Here is an 18,890-nt window from a genome sequence, read left to right on the forward strand (position 1 = left end):
TTTTTTTTAATGTTGTTTAGAAACTAAAGCAGAAGCTTTAATTTTTTTTTAATGCTTATTTATTTTTGAGACAGAGAGAGACAGAGTACCAGCGGAGGAGGAACAGAGAGCGAGAGGGGGACATGGAATCCAAAGCAGGCTCCAGGCTCTGACGTGGGGCTTAAACTCACAAACCGCAAGATCATGACCTGAGCCGAAGTTGGATGCTCAACTGACTGAGACACCCAGGCGACCCTAAAGCAGAAACTTAAAAAATTCCTAGTTATGTCCATTTTCTTTTATCATTTTAGGATGGCTAAATGCACTTGACCATTTAAGAGCCATTGGCTAAATCTCATTAGGTAAAAACCAGGCCATTAAAGGGATATGCAATAGCTTTTCTTTCAATGAGATTTACTTGAGATTTACTCTTAAAAACATTTTGAAAACATTTAAAATCATGGAATCAACCCTAGGATACTGGAACTTTGGGTTTGGTTCTAATTTTTTAATTGGTTAAAAAGACAGAAGATTAAATGACCTTTAAGGACAGTTCATGCAGTCTATGGTTTTCTGCAAACAAATACCGAATTCTCTGTAATCTCTTTGAAGAGATGAGGATCATTTGGACAAAGTTTTAATTGGTTTTGATAAAATAAGTATCATTACATAGACCAGACTTGAAGAACTAGATAAGATACCTCAAGACCTTCTTGCCGTTGCAGAGATAATCACTGGGCATTTTTATTTCTATTTAATTTATTTTTTGTAAAGGAAAACAATAATACTATTTATCAAAAAATTTTATAACAGAAATTAAAAAGCCTAAAGGAACATTAAATCGATCATTTTAGCATTGAGTTAAAATTTTCCTAATTATCATAATTATGTCAAAATAATAAGATGCCAAGAGGTTCAGAAAATTACTCTTGCCACAAATTAACTGACGGTATTGACACAATTCCCTGAAGCTTCTTGCAAACCTGTAATACCAAACAAGCACACCATAAGGCAACCACATGCTGTCTTGTGGGTTATGCCCAATCAGTGCAATTAGTCCCATTAATATGGAGTTCATGAAGCCGTATAGTCACCAATGTGCAGCCAAAGTAACTCTTCTGACAATGCTGTTTGAAAACTGGTTTTCACCATGATACACTATTCCAAGAGTAAATATCAGCCCAAGCTGCCCTTGGGTCATAAAATAATAACTATCCGGCGGATTCTTTTTATCAAAGCAAAAAATGATAGCACACACACATTCCCCTTTCAGAAGGGGTGAGGGAAACAGGCCATCCGGCCAATGCAAGTTTTCTTGACATATACACGCATCTCCATGCTTCTACTTAGTATCTAAATCTTAACATTTCATGAAATTGGAAACTACCAATTGACTTAAATATGAAGTCAAATATGTACATTAGCGAAGAAATTTACTTTCAGCTCTTTGATGGCTGCACACTTCCAAATGGCAAATAAAATCTATCAACAAAGAAACCAGAATACTTTTTTAAAAAGCCTCTGGCAACCTCTCACTATCTTCAGTGTGCAAGCAACAGATTTTCTGCGCTCTTGCAACATAGTACATTCTCTACAGGAAACAGACTTTCTCTTAATGGCTCTTATTTTTGTGGGACCAAGAAGGCCCCTGAGAGAATGAGATTCAAATGATCACAGATGACCCAAGTTAGAGATACACAGCAGACTGAAATATCGTTTGGCTCAATCATCCTTCAGGTTGATGGAAATGACGCAGCCTCCTCCCAGCTGAATAAAATCAGGCTAATTACTTGGAAGCCTGTGGAACAAACACAACTAACTGCCATCCTGGGATTACACAAATCCGAGATGTAACACAATATGTTTCTACTAATTCATTTTAGTACTCGCTTTCTCTCTCTCCGACAGAACTCACACGTTGGATTACTTCTGGCCGGCAACACTAGATCGAGAAAAAACAAAACTATTATTTTGGATTGCCTGAGATAATGATTTTACTGTATATTGGTTTTAGAAAAGCGAATACTCATTGGCAAGATTAATATCACAGGCACTGGTCTGGATTGCCACGTTCTGTTTTAATGTGTTTGGGGGCAATTTTGGAGTTTAGCACATTTGTGTATAATATTTGGCATTTTCATTTTTGATCACATCTGTTCCAAATCGTTTAAAGAATGTCTTTCCAAACTAAACACATGACATTAAGCCCGGGATCAGAGTTTATTCAATATTGACTTCAGATCTGGGCTACGCTGCACCCCCTCAAACTCTGGCGATTGGAAGCTTAGTGTAGTAAAAGTGACGACAAACATCGAGGAAAAATGCATCCTCATTAAATCTATCATTTTGGCTATGAAGATTAAATTATAAATGCTCTTGAGGCTCATCCAGTCATTTTATGAAGATAAGAAAGAATTGTTAATTTGAAACAAAATGATTTTAAAAAGTACTGTACCCTCTGGATATCCTGTTGAAATATATTAAAGAACTTTCTCTTTTGTCAGTGCACGTACATCTCACCCCCAAACAACTGTTGCATCCTTTTAAATATTTGGGTTTTTTCCTATGATGAAATCCTAGAAGTTATTTTTCTCAGGGGATGGTGAAGTGCGTACAAACAGCTGGCCTAATTATACTTCATTCTTTTATTTCATGTCTATGGAAACTGGGCACAAGTCGTGGTCCGAGGCACATATTTTTTCTTTGGATGGTGGGGGCAGATCAACAAAAAGGAAGAGATGAGAAAATGAGAATTGCTTTATTTTTTACATTCTGGCTGGGAAAGAAATCCATGTAGGAATAATATCAGTGGGAATAATACTCACTGCCAAGGGGACAGTCTTGAAAATAAAAAATGGAAGGTAAAGTCGGGGGGGGGACTCTCTGTTCAAGATAGAAGATGAGGGGGTAACTGTCTGTCGGTCACCCTGTTCTCACAAGAGATACCGCAAACCCTCTGTCCCCACCACCAAATACTTGAAGACATCACGGTTGTAGGCATGGTTTCTAAGGAAGCTGTCTCTTGGTGCCATGTTGTGAATGCAAAGATGAGAGAACAGAATCAGCTAGTATGCCCAATGTGGTGAAAAGCCTGTCATGTGGGTGGACTCCAGGGTTAGCTGTTAATGGATCCTGCTTGATCTTTATGCTGTTCAATAAAGCTAGTTCCCAAGCAATTCTCAGGGTCCAACCAAGTGAGGGATCCCAAAGAATTTTTAGAGATAGCACTTTTGGAGACATGTAGGGAAAGAAGGTTTCTATTAAGGTTGACTCCCAAAGTAGAAACTGAAGTCAATAACTTAAATGCCCAGTACAGTTCTATATTTAATGATGTGAAGTAAAACTCTCACAAGCCTGGAAAAGAAATCAGAAACAGTGGGGAGGAGGTGGGGAGAATTACTTTTAGTGACCAAGCAGGGAGAGTGCGAGAGAGAAGAGAATCTTTCCCTCCCTAACCCTATACTTCTTGTTGATGATCTGTTCCCATTCCCACGTCTCCGCAAGCACTCTAAAACCCAAGAAAAGATTGAATGGGAAGGATTTTCACGCACCGAAGCTAATGTGGTGACTTAAATAAGCTCTGGAAATAGAAATAAGTTAAGGAAATGTGTTACCCAATTAAATTTAACCAACATCTAATTGGTGAATTTCTCAGAAATGGAGGGACATGCCAGAAGTGACCTATTATGGAGAAGTAAAATTTCTCTCCTTTTGAAGTCTTGCGTGTTTGATAACCAGCAAAATAGAAATAAATGATCCATTTAAGCTTAACGATAACCTTGTTTTGATCAGGTAATAGCACAATACTTTAGAAATATCAAGCTGGTCACCTGTTTATTCCTAATTAGTCATACTTATTATCACCAGTAATGGCGGGACCAAACATAAAAACGTGCACTCAAAAGGAACAGGACGAGCCAGACTGGTCCCTATAATTACAGCGGATACTTTCTGAAAGCCTTGTGCACAGCGGTAGCTAGTCAAATCCTCTGCATCTTTACTGCTCTGAAAATGACAAGCGGGATTTGACGAATTCCACTTTGACACGAAGATCATATTCTCTGCTTCAATTAAGCTGTATGAAGTTTTCCCTTTGATGGCTATGTATTCCCATATCAGACATAGGAAAATGGATTCAAGTCGTCTCCTTCCCTCTCCTTTACATTGAGGGTTTACAGCAGTCACAGCCCCCCCTTCCCCCCCCGCAAACAGCAGACTAAAACCAGCCCAACTGGTGAGTAAAAATTGGTTTAAAAAAAAAAAAGCTATTGAGAGAAGGTGAAAAGCAAGCAGTTCACTGGCGTATCTAACAGAACCCGAAAAGGAATTAAACACCGACCTGGAACTGGAGAAAGGAGGAACGTGACCGTGACCGTCAGAAGAAGCCCCTGCAGCATGCTGGATGAGCCCAGGGGCAGAGTGCCTGCCCTTCTCGCTCAGGGTGCACTGCTTGATCTGTTCCTGACTCCTCTCAAGTGAGACAGAATGAAACTCCCGGGTTCATTCTTGTCTCTGCTTCAGGAAGTGTTTACTGAAGGTGTTGCACAACGCTGAAGCTGTTGTCCTGCAACAATGGCCCTGCAGGAGGAAGTTCTGGCTGCCTCCTGGCTCTAAGGCTCCTTTACCATAAGCTATTGTTTCTCTTTCTTTGTGCTTCCCGCATTCCCCACTCTGGAGTAGTACATTTCCAGTATATGACTATAGCCCACGAAGCTACCTTGGGCTAACTGGCTTGGATGGACCTTGGTAAGTGTGCACATTTATTATGTATGTTATAAATGTATGCAAATGTTTATATATGTATTTGCTATGTATTATATATGTATTGCTAAATATATGCTATGTTTACAGATGTATTTGCTATAAATGTATTTGCGAATGGCATTCTTCCCGCACATACAGATGCGGTTCAGTGAAGCAATTTCTAATCCACTCCAATTATTAGATAAAATTCTCTTTTCCAGTTACCTTGTATTCTGTTCTCACACAATGGTGCTCTCAGGGAGCTTGAGCCATCCTGAAATAAGAATGTAGGACAATACAAGCTCAAGGTTGTTCAGATCTCCAAGGGCATCTTCAGTATCATCACTAACAACCAGGAGTGGGAAAAAGCCTTATTAGACCCAAAGGACGTAATTTCCAGAAAAAACCTTGAGGGGCTGTCATTGGTGGTAGTGAGGCTGAGCAGGCATGTCCAGATAGCACAGTGTATGACTCACTAAATGGCTCGTGGTGAGCTCCCTTACTAAGTTCCAGGTCCTTGATATTACGATCATATTAATTCTTACGACACTTCTGTATGATAAATGCCATCTTACCCCTATTTTGTTGATAAAAACCTGGGATTTAAAAAGATAAAAGATTCAGGGGCACCTGGGTGGCTCAGTCAGTTGAGAGTCCAACTCGTGACTTCAGCTCAGGTCATGATCTCACGGTTCATGGGTTCGAGCCCCACGTTGGGCTCTGCCCTAACAGTGTGGAGCCTGCTTGGGATTCTCTCTTTCTCCCTGCCCCTCCCCACCTTTCAAAATAAATAAACTTAAAAAAAAAGCCTCTTCAAAATAAAAAGATAAAAGATTCAAAAGATTGAGACTCAGCTGTCCTCCTTTATATAGTAAATAAGAATAAGAAGTTTGCCCAGGGGTGCCCGGGGGGCTCAGTCAATTAAGCGTCCCACTATTGATTTCGGTTCAGGTCATGATATCAGGGTTCCCTGGTTCGAGCCCCAAGTAGGGCTTGGGATTCTCTTTCACCCTCTCTGTCCCTCCCCTGCACTCCCTCTCTCTCTCACACACACACAAAATAAATAAACAAAAAAAAAAAGTTTGCCCAAAGTCATTTTATCTAGTAAGTAGCAGAAGTGGAATTTGAACCTAGTATTGTTTGAGCTCTTAGTCACACATTCTAACAGCTGATTTATATACTCAGTCATTTCTGTTGAGAAATTATGTGTATATATATATATATATACATACATATATATATATATATACATACATATATATATATATATATATATATATATATATATTCCTATAAAATACACATTCCATGAGCTAATCCTGAGGTTATTACTATTAAATCCATTCTTAACCCACTAAAATTAGGCATTATTCTATGGATTCTGAAGCGCATTTTTGTAATAGAGCGATTTCAATGAAAAGGGATTTCTCAAAATGTCATATAGGCATCAGCCAACAACCACAAGGGAATTTTTGTATCTACTTACTGAGCATTTCAGCTGTAGGATTAGGAATCTCCCGGGTTTCTTTTCTCTCAATCCAAGTTCTACTGCTTTGTCTTTTTCAGGGAACAGAAAGTTTATACCCACTTTTGGGGCGCCTGGGTGGCTCAGTCAGTTGAGCATCCAACTTCGGCTCACATCATGATCTCACGGCTCGTGAGTTCGAGTCCCGGGTCGGGCTCTGTGCTGACAGCTCGGAGCCTGAAGCCTGCTTCAGATTCTGTGTCTCCCTCTCTCTCTGCCCCTAACCCACTCACATTCTGTCTCTGTCTCTCTCAAAAATAAATAAACATTAAAAAATGTTTTTTTTAAGTTTATACCCACTTTTTAATTATTACATGATTTCCCCCAGTAATTCTATGCACATTCATTAGTACCTATAAGGTGAAAGACCCTGAGATCACAGTTGAAAATGTAGTCATTCCCTTTGAGATGCTTACAGCCTGGCGAGGGAGATAGGCAAGGACATGTCCCATAAAGATGTGCTAAGTGAGTGCTGCCTATACGTTAGGATACACTGTGCTTTAGGCTAGGAAAGATGCAGGCATGGGGGTCAGAGGCGACCCTTAGCAGGGCAAGGAAGACTTCCTGGAGGCAGGAACAATGAGGTCAATGAAAAATTAACTTTGAGAAAAAATGAGGATGTAATGTCATTCTCGTTTACGGTAATACTTTAGCATTGTTGGAGCAGAGTACCTGGAAGAATGGGAAGAGATCCTACTAAACAGAACAAGTTCATTTCTGGCTTTGTCCCTGTAGGGAATGGGCACCACTGACAGGTTCTAATCAATGTGGCAACTTGCACACTTGCCCATTTCAGTGGGCGGTGCATTGGAAATGAAGAATGATCTCAGTCTGTGTAGGGATGCATACGACATTTTTAAACTGACGATCGTCCTTCAGTTCTCTTTAAATCTGTAATTATATCATGCCTTTCCAGCTGTCATTCTCAGAAGTTTTGGTCACTCTGCATAGCCTAGAATTATATTTATAATACCCTCTAATGTCAAATAATTTAAACCAATCTCTAAATGAATTTTATTCTCTATTTTCCTCATTATTTCTTAGAAGATGTATGGAGCAAACATAAAAATTGAATTTTTTTTTAGTTTATTTATTTTGAAAAAGAGAGAGAGAGAGAGAGAATGTGTGCAAGGATGGGGGGTGGGTAGGGGAGGGGCAAAGCAAGAATCTCAAGCAAGCTCTGTACTCTCAGAGCCAGATGCGGGGCTCGATCTCACAAACTGTGAGATCATGACCTGAGCTGAACCCACGAGTCAGACGCTTGACAGACGGAGCCACCCACGTCCCCCAAAAGTTGAATTCTGACATTTAGTTTAATTTTCCCCTTTGTTTCTTGTGATAGATGCGACGTTACCGCTTACATCTTTCATCGTTATTGGTCAAACTCTTTGCCGGAGCAGAAAATAAATGACAGAAAGAATAGCTAAATGAGTGAGCCACATACATTTCATAATATGCTTCGCTCAGAGTACTGCGGTACAGTGTGAAAAAGCACAAGTTAGCACTCAGAGACTGTGATAAACTATAGTGATCAATGGCCATACATATTTATATATATATGATACATATGATATAGGTATATGTCTTATACACACACTTGTACTATTCCCTGAGAGAGTGGATTCATGCAGTAAAGCAGGTAAGAAGAAAAATACCAGTTTGGGATGTGTCACATGGAGACAGGATGTCCAGTTGCTAATTAAAAAATAAACAAATAGATAGGTCTGGAACCAAGCTAGAGATCTATTTCGAAGAATGATAGATTCCACGTATTGAGTTTTTATATGTGAGTTAACGTATTTTTATCCTCACAACTTTCTTGTGAACTAAGTGATACTTTTATTAGCATTTTTTTTTAAGGAATGCACTAAGGTGAAAAGATGTGAGGCAAAACCATGCAGTTGTTCTGCAAAAGAAGCAAGCTTTAGACCCAAGCAGCATGCCGTAAGGGTCAGACCTGTACATGGCCATCTACAGGGCCTCTTGAATTCTCTGGCCTGTCACAATCTCTAATAAGTTTCTGTGGATGAATAAACTTCTATGCTATCTCAAATTATTATTTTATTCGTAAAAAAAAGAGCCTCTTTACTTAGATTTCAAAATAGGGGTTAAAAAGCATGTCATGGTCTTTGCTGTCGATCCCCACAATCTTGTGCATCCCAAATCCTTAAAGAATTTTTATTAATCTATTTTTAAAAATTTTTTAATTTCAATTTTAGCCACCATACAGTGCAGTATTGGTTTCAGGAGTAGAATTCAGTGATGCATCACTTACACACAACACCCAGTGTTCATCACAAGTGCCCTCCTTAGTGCCCATCACCCATCTAGCCCATCCCCCCACCCACCTCCCTCCATCAACCCTGTTTGTTTTTTATCATTAAGAGGCTTTTGTGGTTTGTTTCCCTCTCTTCACTCCCCCCGCTTCCCGTATGTTCATCTGTTTTGTTTCTTAAATTCCACATATACGTGAAACCATATGATATTTTTCTTTCTCTGATTGACTTATTTCACTTAGCCTAATACATTCTAGCTCCATCCACGTCATTGCAAATGGCAAGATGTCATTCTTTTTGGTGGCCAAGTAATATTCCATTGTGTGTGTGTGTGTGTGTGTGTGTGTGTGTGTGTATCACATTTTCTTTATCCATTCATCAGTCAGTGGACATTTGGGCTCTTTCCATAGTTTCATAGTTTGGTTACTGTCGATAATGCTCTTATAAACACTGGGGTGCGTGTGCCTCTTAGAATCTGTATTTTTGTATCATTTGGGTAAATACCTAATAGTGCCATTGCTAGCTTATAGGGTAGTTTCTATTCTTAATTTCTTGAGGAACCTCCACACTTTTCTCCAGAGTGGCTGCACCAGTTTGCATTCCCACCAACGGTGCAAGAGGGTTCCCCTTTCTCCGTATCCTCACCAACACCTGTTGTTTCTTGTGTCGTTAATTTTAGCCATTGTGACAGGTATGATGTAACATCTCATTGTGGGTTTTATTTATATTAATTCGTTTTGCAAAAAGTTCTTTCATTACAACTACTACAGGGACCATGAATATCACACGACATGTGGTTTGGGGACATGGTCCCCTACTCCTATTGAGTGAAACACATGTCACATTATCCCCATGTCCAGGAGAGAACTCCTCCTGTGCTACTCCTGCTCCATGCACACTAATTTATAACAATGGTATGGACTGAGCTTACAGTCACCTTGCAAGGGATTCCCAATTATTAATCCACAGAAATAACTTCTTTCTAATAGCGCGATTGGGTATTTTTGTTCAGAAAAAAATTAGGTTTTCCAAATTCACATTGCAAGACATTATCAGAATAGAGATTTATACGACTACCCCTAAAAACAAAATAATGATGGTAAGAGCTAATTCTTTCAACACTTACTAAGTGCCAGAAACCTGGCTAATGCTTTGAAGATGTGATCTCCCTTATTTCTCACCGAAATCTGGCAATTACAGTAGTAGATGTTGTTGTGTTGTCGTATTGTGAGGAAGAGTACAGGATCTTGGTTCGGGTCCCGCTCTGCCACTTGCTGTATTATACAGGGATTATGACTTTCTCGTAAACCTTGATTATAGATAAAGTTAGGTTCCAAAGTCATGTAACAGGTAACTTCTAGCATTCTGCTTCCCTGGAGTTGACAAGGATCAGAGGCTATCATACATCTGAAAAGCATTTTGTAGACGTGCCCACAATACCGACTCCACACTTGGCCCTTCATCTCTTCCATGTTCATGAGATGACCTTCCCTGGGCTACATGTTCCAGGACCATTGGACATTAATGGAGACCCCAACAGAAACACAGGGAGGTTTATTCTGCTCTTCCCTAAAGTTGTTTAGATAACTGGTAGAGATAATATAGGTCCCTCCCCCCCCACTCCTGTGCACCAGTGGTATCGCGAGATCTGTTAAATGTTAGCTACCAAGTAAGTGGACCCTTTGACTTTGCCACATACCCTCTGCAGATCCCCTCACTTTACAAAATCTGCAGACGCAGGTTTGGACTTGGTGGAGAACGTCTGTGCAGCTGTCAGGATCATCATCCGCCAGATTCCCCCGTCAGTAAGTTACTCTGAATAGAACTCTGTGTAAACTGTATGCGGGGTCCTGCTTTGTGTTTTGGTCTCCAAGTGCCTTCTCAGTTTGGAGGTTACTCTGCTGCCTCTCCTCCATCTTCTAACAGTTGGCCAGCCAGCCAGGATATGGAAAAACGAAACAGGCATGGGTAAAGGGGCCCTTCCCCAGGGAAAGCCTCTTTCTTGTCCTTGGGGGAAATCCCAAGCTGGCCAGTCACCTCTATGTGGAGAGACTTGTCCCGGCTTTTTGACCAGCACATGAGTATAAGGACGCCCCCCAAAAGCCCAAGGGATTGTTAGATATCCTATTGGAAATGGTGGAGGAAAGGATGGAAGGGAAAAGTGAAAGTGAACAAATTGTTGCTGCAGTGTTCGGCCATTGTTCTGTGTATTACAAGACATCACAGGGAAGGGATTACATGAGACAGCACTTTGAGAGCGATCTCCCTGTCTCCTTGCTAGTAATCATTGCTTTCAACACTCCCTTGGGTGATGTTCAATTTAAAGCGCCCCAAGCAGTGAATCCTTTGAGTTCAGTTACAGATTTGGGGAGCCAGGTGGGACCTCTGGTCTAACCCCTTAGGGTTCCCCGAGCTCCCAGTAGGCAATGCAGTGGGCAGCCGCAGCTCAGCTGGTCCAGCTCATCTATGTTGCAGGAGCCGGTGGTGGGGGGCATCGGAGAATCCTCCTTGGCACTTGATTTGTCTAGTCTGTGTACCTTGGTTTACTGAACAGGTTCAGTGGCCACTCTGGAGCTTTTAATCAGAGAATTCCTTCAGAGAGGTGAGAGGCAATTACCCTACATATCAGCTTTAGGGTTTTGCCCTTATCTAAAGCAGTGGGGGGTAAGGGAGATCTCTGGGGAAGTGTTTTAAGAGAAATACCCTTTTAGGGAAAAAAAGAGAGAGAGAAAGAAAGAAAGAAAGAGAAGGAAGGAAGCAAACAAGCAAGCGAGACAGAGAGAAAGCCCCCCTTTGGTAAATGGACTGGCAGATTGAATAATTCTGTTCAGGCAGAGCCTAGAAATTCCCAGATGAAGAATGTCAAAAGAAAGTTTTAAGAAGATTACACTGAGGATGACTTTAACACTCAAATGGCCTAAATGAGGATCTTTTAAAAGGTATCTAATGAGTGTATACGCGCACCCAAATTGAGAAAGCCAGCTATTAGACTAAACAACCTGAGCACGATGCATATTTTCATTGGTACTTGGAAGCTTCTAAAAATACTCACAGGATGAAATGGAACCAGATGGGTATAGCAACCTACAATGTCTTTGGGGTTGACATCCCTTGAGGTATTGAAAGCAACTGTCCTTACCTTGCAACTCTTTGCAAAAACTAGAAATGAGGCCCCAGCAACAATACAGTTTTTCAACATGGCTGGGAACTCTTATCTAGATCATTCCCCATTCCTAAGACTTTAAAAAAAAGGGAAAAAGAGGCCTTTTAAAATACAAAAGGCCAGAAAAGCACCTGATGAGGTTTTGGGGCGATGGTGGGGCAGTTTGGAGCCAAAGGCCAAGAAAGAACTCTTGAGACATCCTTGGTGCAAAAAAAGGTGATTTTATTATATGGTAGAGCACCTGCCTAAGGAATGTGGTGAAAACCTCAAGGGAAGGCAAGCTGGCTCTATGCGCATGTGCGACAGTCCTCATGACTCTGTAACAGAGACCGCCCATTCAGACTGTATGTTATCATATACGGGAGACTTTAGGGTCTTAGCCCGCTGAGCCCCTGCTGCTTCCTGGAAAGAAAAACCTCGGTGTCCCCCAGGGACTCGCTATGTGTGACTCACCACTACAATTAAAGCACAGGGACAGGATTTGGGGACAGGAAGAGCTGTCCCAGGACCCTGAGGAGAGACTGATTATATACCTGGGAGTTGGGAAGGTAAAGTCAAGAGGAAGTTTTCCAAGAGATTTTCATATGCTAAAGAAGACACAGATGACTGGAGGCCTAGCTATTGTTAAGCTAAGGTTATTTTTCCCTCTAGCAAAACGTTAGCCTTAAGACAGTAAGGAGTTCCTGGAGAAAGCTTTACTCTGCCTTCCTCAAGTAGTTGTCAATGGCCTGCAGGTTATAAGGAAATTTCATTGTATCTGCCATTTCCTTCTTGCCTTCGGTCCCTGCGACACTATGGAGGGGTGATGTTGGGGCTCCAGGAAACTGAGTCTGTTTCTGGTTCTTACTGGAGCACCAGGAAGACGTTACTGTAACTGTTTCACTCCCAGGACCATAATGCCTCTACTCCCAGGTTTTCTAGTCACTAAGGGCAGAAAAGGAATTACACATGTGGAAGATGATATCTTTCCTTGCTTTACGAAAATCTCTTTTCAACCCAGAATCCTCACTATCCTTTCTGCTTTCCAATTTAATTGTTTCAAAGACGGTCGTGTAGAAATACGAGCAGATGGTGTTAGTACCGGAACCAGGAGGAAAAGATAATTCGGTCCCCACCTACTTAGGCCAAGGATGCAAGGTCTTCCTGAGAGGAAGAGAGAAGGGAGCAAAGTCTTTCTGGGTGATCAGAGTATGCCAGTCTTCACATTAGCATGGATCATTCCATCTTTTTGTTTGTTTGCTTGCGTGCTTGCTTGTTTTATTTTTGAGAGACAGTGTGCAAAGTAGGGAGGGGGCAGAGAGAGAGAGGGAGAGAGAGAATCCCAAGCGGAACATCCAGAACTGACAGCGCAGAGCCCAACGCGGGACTCGAACTCAAGAACTGTGAGGTCGTTGCAGGGATCCATTCTCGCCACAACCTTGAGAAGGAAGTAGCATTGAAAAACCAAAGACAGTTGATCTTTCCTAAGCATGTGGGACAAATCCTGGCACCCTTGAGTACAGGATCTTTAATATAAGTTTTCACTTAATGAAAACGTTTCTAAACTGTCGTGCATTTGCAATTGCTTCTGGAGCAGACACAGCCATACTGCTCCTTCAAGCCAAAGACGGACTATAAGGTGCCTGAACACTGAGGCACTGCCTCCACTGTTTAGCCTGCACCTAGAAAAGAACCGCTCAGAGCTGGTGCTGAGTCAGCGCCTCCAGGGATGCTATTAAAGGCTAATGGCAAGGGGCATACGGAGCTCAGGTTTTAACTTGGCTGGATATATTCCTTCTCTCTGTCCTCTGCACACGATGCACACATGTTGAAATTTCACCTACTCACGTCTCTACCTCCACTTCCGGTAACAGAACAACCAAAAGCACAAACTTAAAGTGGGAACGTAATCTCCAAGAGCAGACAGACGGGTCGTCAGATTCAACATTTTTAAATATTTTCGTATATTTGAAACAAGGAATTCCACCACTGAGAATCACTCTAAGAAAATTGTCCGAGGTAGCAAACGGGTTTGAGCAAGATGTTAATTACATTATTTTTTACATTATTTTTAAAGGAAAAGGTTAAAACCAAATTATCCCCCAAATACGAAGGTAGCTATGGAACCTGCTACACTGAGTGACATATTAAACCATTATTTTAAATTACCTGTGCAATGAAGTTTGGTACTATGGGAAGTCTCTACATTATGATACTAGAACAAAAGTAAAGCAATAAAGCTATATACAAAATGATCAAAATCTGAATAGAACCTCACAGACCTATTCGGAATGAAAAACAAAAACAGAAAAAAAAACCCAAAATATTTGGAGAAGCTTTTCTTTTCCTATGTATTTATTTATTCATTTATTTACATTTTAGAGAGGGGGGATGGGGAAAGGTAGAGAGAAAGACAATCTTTTTTTGTTTGTTTATTTAGAGAGGGAGAGAAGGAGGGAGGGAGAGACAGAGAGAGAGAGAGAGAGAGAGAGAGCATGAGTGGAGGAGGGGCAGAGAGAGAAGGAGAGAGAAATCTCAAGCAGGCTCCCTGACCCAGGTTTCAAGTTCATGAACCATGAGATCCTGACCTGAGCCAAAATAAGTGTCAGATGCTCAACCGACTGAGCCACCCAGGTGCCCCTAGAGAAAGAAGCTTTTCTATACGTGCTGGGAGATGGACGGTTTCTATCTCTTTCTTTCTGTATTTCTTGATTCTTAAGTAGTGGTTGCTATTTTGTTTTTAATAATTTAAACATTATATAATCAATACCAAAAAATCAAAATATTTTACAAAATTATTGACAGGGCTTCCCTCCCCTAAACTGAGCTCTCCTTTAGGATGTGGGCTGGTCATCATCATATCCCAAGACCCCAGCGTAATTCTTCGAAACGAGTAGCTACTAAATATGTGTTTGCACACTGAATTAATGGTTAGAGGAGCATCACTTAAAAAATAAGCAGAGCATGTGAACCACAAGCCATCAACAGCCGAGTCTTAGAATAAAAGGAGGAAAAATAGCGATTAGTCTTTTAAAACCAAAACCCCTTTAAAGCCTCAAGGTTCCCTTTTCTAACTTATCATATTCCTACCTGTGGTAAGTAGATACCATGACAGGAATGAAAGAAAGTGATTTGCTTTTAAGCTTAGTAAATACATTTTTACATAAGGAGGCAGAGAGATTTTGTTATCGCCTTTCAGGTACTGTATTTACATAAGAGTTTAGTTTCTTGCTTAGGTTTTGCTATTATAACCAGCCAATAACCCTCTGGCACAAAATTATTAGCTAGTTTAAAACCTGCTACATTCCATTAGGTTCTTTGTACAGGTATATCTCGTCTTACTGCACTTCGCAGGTATTGTGTGGGGTTTTTTTGTTGTTTTTTTTTTTACAAGTTGAAGGTTTGTGGCCACCTCGCACCAATAAAGGCTATTGGTGCCGTTTTTTCCAACAGCATTGGCTGACTTCATGTCTCTGTGTTACATTTTGGTAATTCCTGCAATATTTCAAATTTTTTTCATTATTATTATATTTGTTATGGTTACCTGTAATCAGTGATTATGACTGGCTAAAAGCTCAATAACGATTAGCTGTTTTTAGCAATAAAGTATTTTTTTAACGTTTATTTATTTTTGAGACAGAGAGAAACAGAGCATGAACGGGGGAGGGTCAGATAGAGGGAGACCCAGAATCTGAAACAGGCTCCAGGCTCTGAGCCATCAGCACAGAGCCCAACGCGGGGCTCGAACTCATGGACCGTGAGATCATGACCTGAGCCGAAGTCGGCCGCTTAACCGACTGAGCCACCCAGGCGCCCCAATAAAGTATTTTTTAATTAAAGTAGGTATGTTGTTTCTTTAGACGTAATGCTATTGCACACCTAATAGACTATACAGTACAGTGTAAACATGATTTTTATATTCATTGAAAATCCAACAGATGTATCTGACTCACTCTATTGCCACATTCACTACATTGCGGTGTTGTGGAACTGAACCCACAATATTTCCTAGGTATACGCATAATACAATGTGGTCTTCCTTTCTGCATGCAAAATCTGAATCTAAAAGCAATAGGTGATCAGCAGAGGCTTATTGGGTCTAATCAAGCTGATTCGCCATTTGCATAATCTAATGTAGTTAACAAGCAGACGAGGGCTTATTAAGTACCAAGGGCTAGAAGATCACTTTGTCATCCAGGTTCAATGAGGATGGGCACTGTCCATCTTCATAACGGATCCTTCAATTTCTGTGCTCCATCCTGCACCACCCCCCCCCCCCCAGCCCTCCATCTGGCATAAGAACTAAAATTAAGATACGATATTATGCCTTCCTTGACATCTGGGGAAACACCAGAGGGCCTGGATTGGCCTAACTATGAGTTTCCCTCTCTACCCGTATTTCCGTGGGTCAGGCCCCCTTGGTTAACAGGACCAGGCAGGCACAGTTCCTGCTTATCTCCTGAATAGCAGGCTTCAGTTCCCTATGAACCTACAGAATTACCCAAACAAGCCAATCACATACTTCCATGGGAACCGGGGCAGGGGGTGGGGGGGCTCGGGGTGGTGGTGGAGAGTACCCCATCCCCTGGATACTACTAAGCCTACCTCTCACAATCCCTGGTTCACTCCATGCCCAAGTGCAACCCTTGGGTGTTTGGGTGTGGGGTGCATGCCATGGGCATTCTCCAGCTCTGGGTTGTGAGTATCTGTGACATAAATTGTTGTTGATCTCATCTTCCCAGTGTATGGGGTTATGTTTCAGCCATCCCCATAACAATAGGGCAGGAATCTCTCCCTCACCAATGGGGTAAGTAATAGGCATTATTAAGCACTCAGCACAGACATCTCCAGTAACAGTTACATCAGGTATTTGGGCTAACATAGCCTTCTCGATGAGAGGTAACCTGATCAGAAATTTTCGTTTTTCTCCTCTCTAGCACAACCTATCCCCCCTGTATTTTATTATTTTTTTCTGCTGCAATTATCACACACTAGCATTTTACATTATGCATTTGTTTACTTATTTCCTCATTTTTATTGTCTGTCTCCTGCCCACCTGAATGTCAAGTTCCATAAGGGCAAGTAATTGTTCAATAAATTATTCCCAGAACTTGTAACTGTGCTTGCTTCAGAGCAATAAATATTTGTTAAAAATTTTTTTTAACGTTTATTTATTTTTGAGACAGAGAGAGACATAGCATGAATGGGGGAGGGTCAGAGAGAGAGGGAGACACAGAATCCAAAACAGGATCCAGGCTCTGAGCGGTCAGCACAGAGCCCAAGGCGGGGCTCGAACTCACGGACTGCGAGATCATGACCTGAGCCGAAGCCGGCCGCTTAACCAACTGAGCCACCCAGGCGCCCCTAAATATTTGTTAATATTGGTTAAATGAGTAAATTTAAATTAAAGATTGTTTAAAGTTTTTCTAGGAAGAATTCTGTTACTTATTAACCTAGAATTGTGGTACAGATTTTTCACTTGAGAAAAGTTTTCAGTAACCCGTATGAGCCCTCCTTACACACTATTATCAGGAAGTCCATCGTATTTCTCTTTTACCCGCACTCCCAAAAATCATTCAATAACTTTTACAGCTTTACATAGTTGATAGAATGGCATGCCCTTCCAAGATATTGGGCGTAGAATGAGGATTGGATTCTGACTGGTCTGTTATTGCAATTATATAGTTATTGATCTGAAACTGGTCCATACTGTAGAAGCATTTTTATAGGCCCTGGACCTTCCCTACACTTCCCTACGATGGTGTTTCAGATAGGGCATTAAGGTTCTTAGTTCACATGGGCTTAGTTAGATGCTGTTCACATTGACTTGTTCGTTCCAGAGTAACTAGATCTAAAGGCGATAACAGTTCTATACTGCTCCAAACCTAACTCTTCTCAGTCAAACTTAAATCTTTATCTAAAGCCCAGCTCTCCAGCTTACATTCCCTTTTCTCGCATGTGACCGTAATTCAGAGGCCCAAAGCATTCCCTGAGTTGCCTCACACAATTCGGGAGGCTGGCAACTCCAAACTCTGCGGGGTATGCCAGCGGGCTGGAGCCCCAAAACAGCTGATGTTAGCTCAAGTCTGAAAGCAGTCTGCTGGCAAAATGCCATCTCTCTCAAGGAAGGTCAGTCTTTTTTCTATGAAGGCCTTTAACAAATTGGATGAGGCCCACGCATCATATTATGGTGGGTAATCTGCTTTACTCAAGTCTATTGATTTAAGTGTTAATCTCATCTGAAAAAATACCTTCACAGAAACAGAATATTGTTTCACCAAGTATCTGGGTACTACGGTCTAGCCAAGTTGACACATGCAGTTAATCATCACAGGGCACAGAGGTTGCGATTTGACCTTTTCCTCCTTAGAAAACCCACTGCTCTTTATTTACATCGTCACGTTCGCCACAGAGATCTACTGCATACCAAATGGGTATTGCAACTTTTTAACCATTAAAAAGAGAGAGAGAGTGAAAGGACTTGTTATATACTAATCCACTATTCCTAGAAAAATGTGTCCTACATTTGCTTATCAAAGAAGGCCCTCCAAGTGATCCTTTGTAGGACAAGGAGGGCCAGCTTCTCCGGATTAGAAATCCTGAACCCATTCTACAAAGTAAGGGATACCCCCCATGTATGGGGGGCTCCCCAAAGTATGGGAGCAGCCCCCATAATGCCTGAAGATGTGACAGGTTCGTAGAAATGAACTAAAAACAGCTGGAATTGAACACCAGATGCTGATTGCAAGTCCTGAGTAAATGTTTTTGTTTTTTGTTGTTTTTTGAGTAGACTCTGAGACCCAAATATGCTTCTTTTGAGCAGGTTGGGATCAATATAAGCCAGGAAGAACAAAAACTATATATTTCTCTTTCTATATCTAACTTATTTCATTAATATAACTTTCTCCAGGTTCATCCATGTTTGTCATAAATAGTAGGATTTCCTTCTTTTTTAAGATTGAAAACTACTATATTGTGTGTGTGTATATATATATATATATATATATATATATATATATACACAAATTTTTCTTTATGCATTCATCCATCAATAGACATTTAGGTTGTTTCTGTACATTGGAGGAACTCTAAGATTAATGGTGGGGGTCTTACTTTCAAACAAACTATATGGAAGAACATTGTTTGACAAGAGTAACTGTTCAACTAATTGATCAATTTTATATCTAAGTCATTTTACAAATTCTGTTTCTGTGTCACATATTGC

The 18,890-nt window shown here is 40.9% G+C and overlaps 1 protein-coding gene and 1 long non-coding RNA gene across 5 annotated transcripts in view; one reads left to right on the forward strand and one right to left on the reverse strand.

The window, feature by feature from the left end:
• The window catches only part of ADAM28 (ADAM metallopeptidase domain 28), a 71,595-nt gene extending 67,131 nt beyond the window's left edge, over positions 1-4,464 (reverse strand). For 3 of the 4 annotated variants that reach the window (XR_008295942.1, XR_008295943.1, XM_053216415.1), the window contains exon 1: positions 4,319-4,464. Coding sequence is in view for 2 of the 4 variants with exons in the window: in XM_053216415.1 (XP_053072390.1) it covers positions 4,319-4,376 (58 nt within the window). In the remaining 2 variants the exon portion in view is untranslated. The remainder of the gene's footprint in view (positions 1-4,318) is intronic. The other variant, XM_027077376.2, reaches the window with a different exon arrangement.
• A 5,638-nt stretch (positions 4,465-10,102) lies between these two features.
• LOC113604716 (uncharacterized) overlaps positions 10,103-18,890 on the forward strand; it is a 42,351-nt gene continuing 33,563 nt past the window's right edge. Inside the window, exon 1 of the long non-coding RNA XR_003426742.2 lies at positions 10,103-10,328. This is a non-coding gene — a long non-coding RNA (uncharacterized LOC113604716). The remainder of the gene's footprint in view (positions 10,329-18,890) is intronic.

The sequence above is a fragment of the Acinonyx jubatus genome, chromosome B1, assembly GCF_027475565.1.
Source record: "Acinonyx jubatus isolate Ajub_Pintada_27869175 chromosome B1, VMU_Ajub_asm_v1.0, whole genome shotgun sequence".
Classification (NCBI taxonomy): Eukaryota; Metazoa; Chordata; class Mammalia; order Carnivora; family Felidae; genus Acinonyx; species Acinonyx jubatus.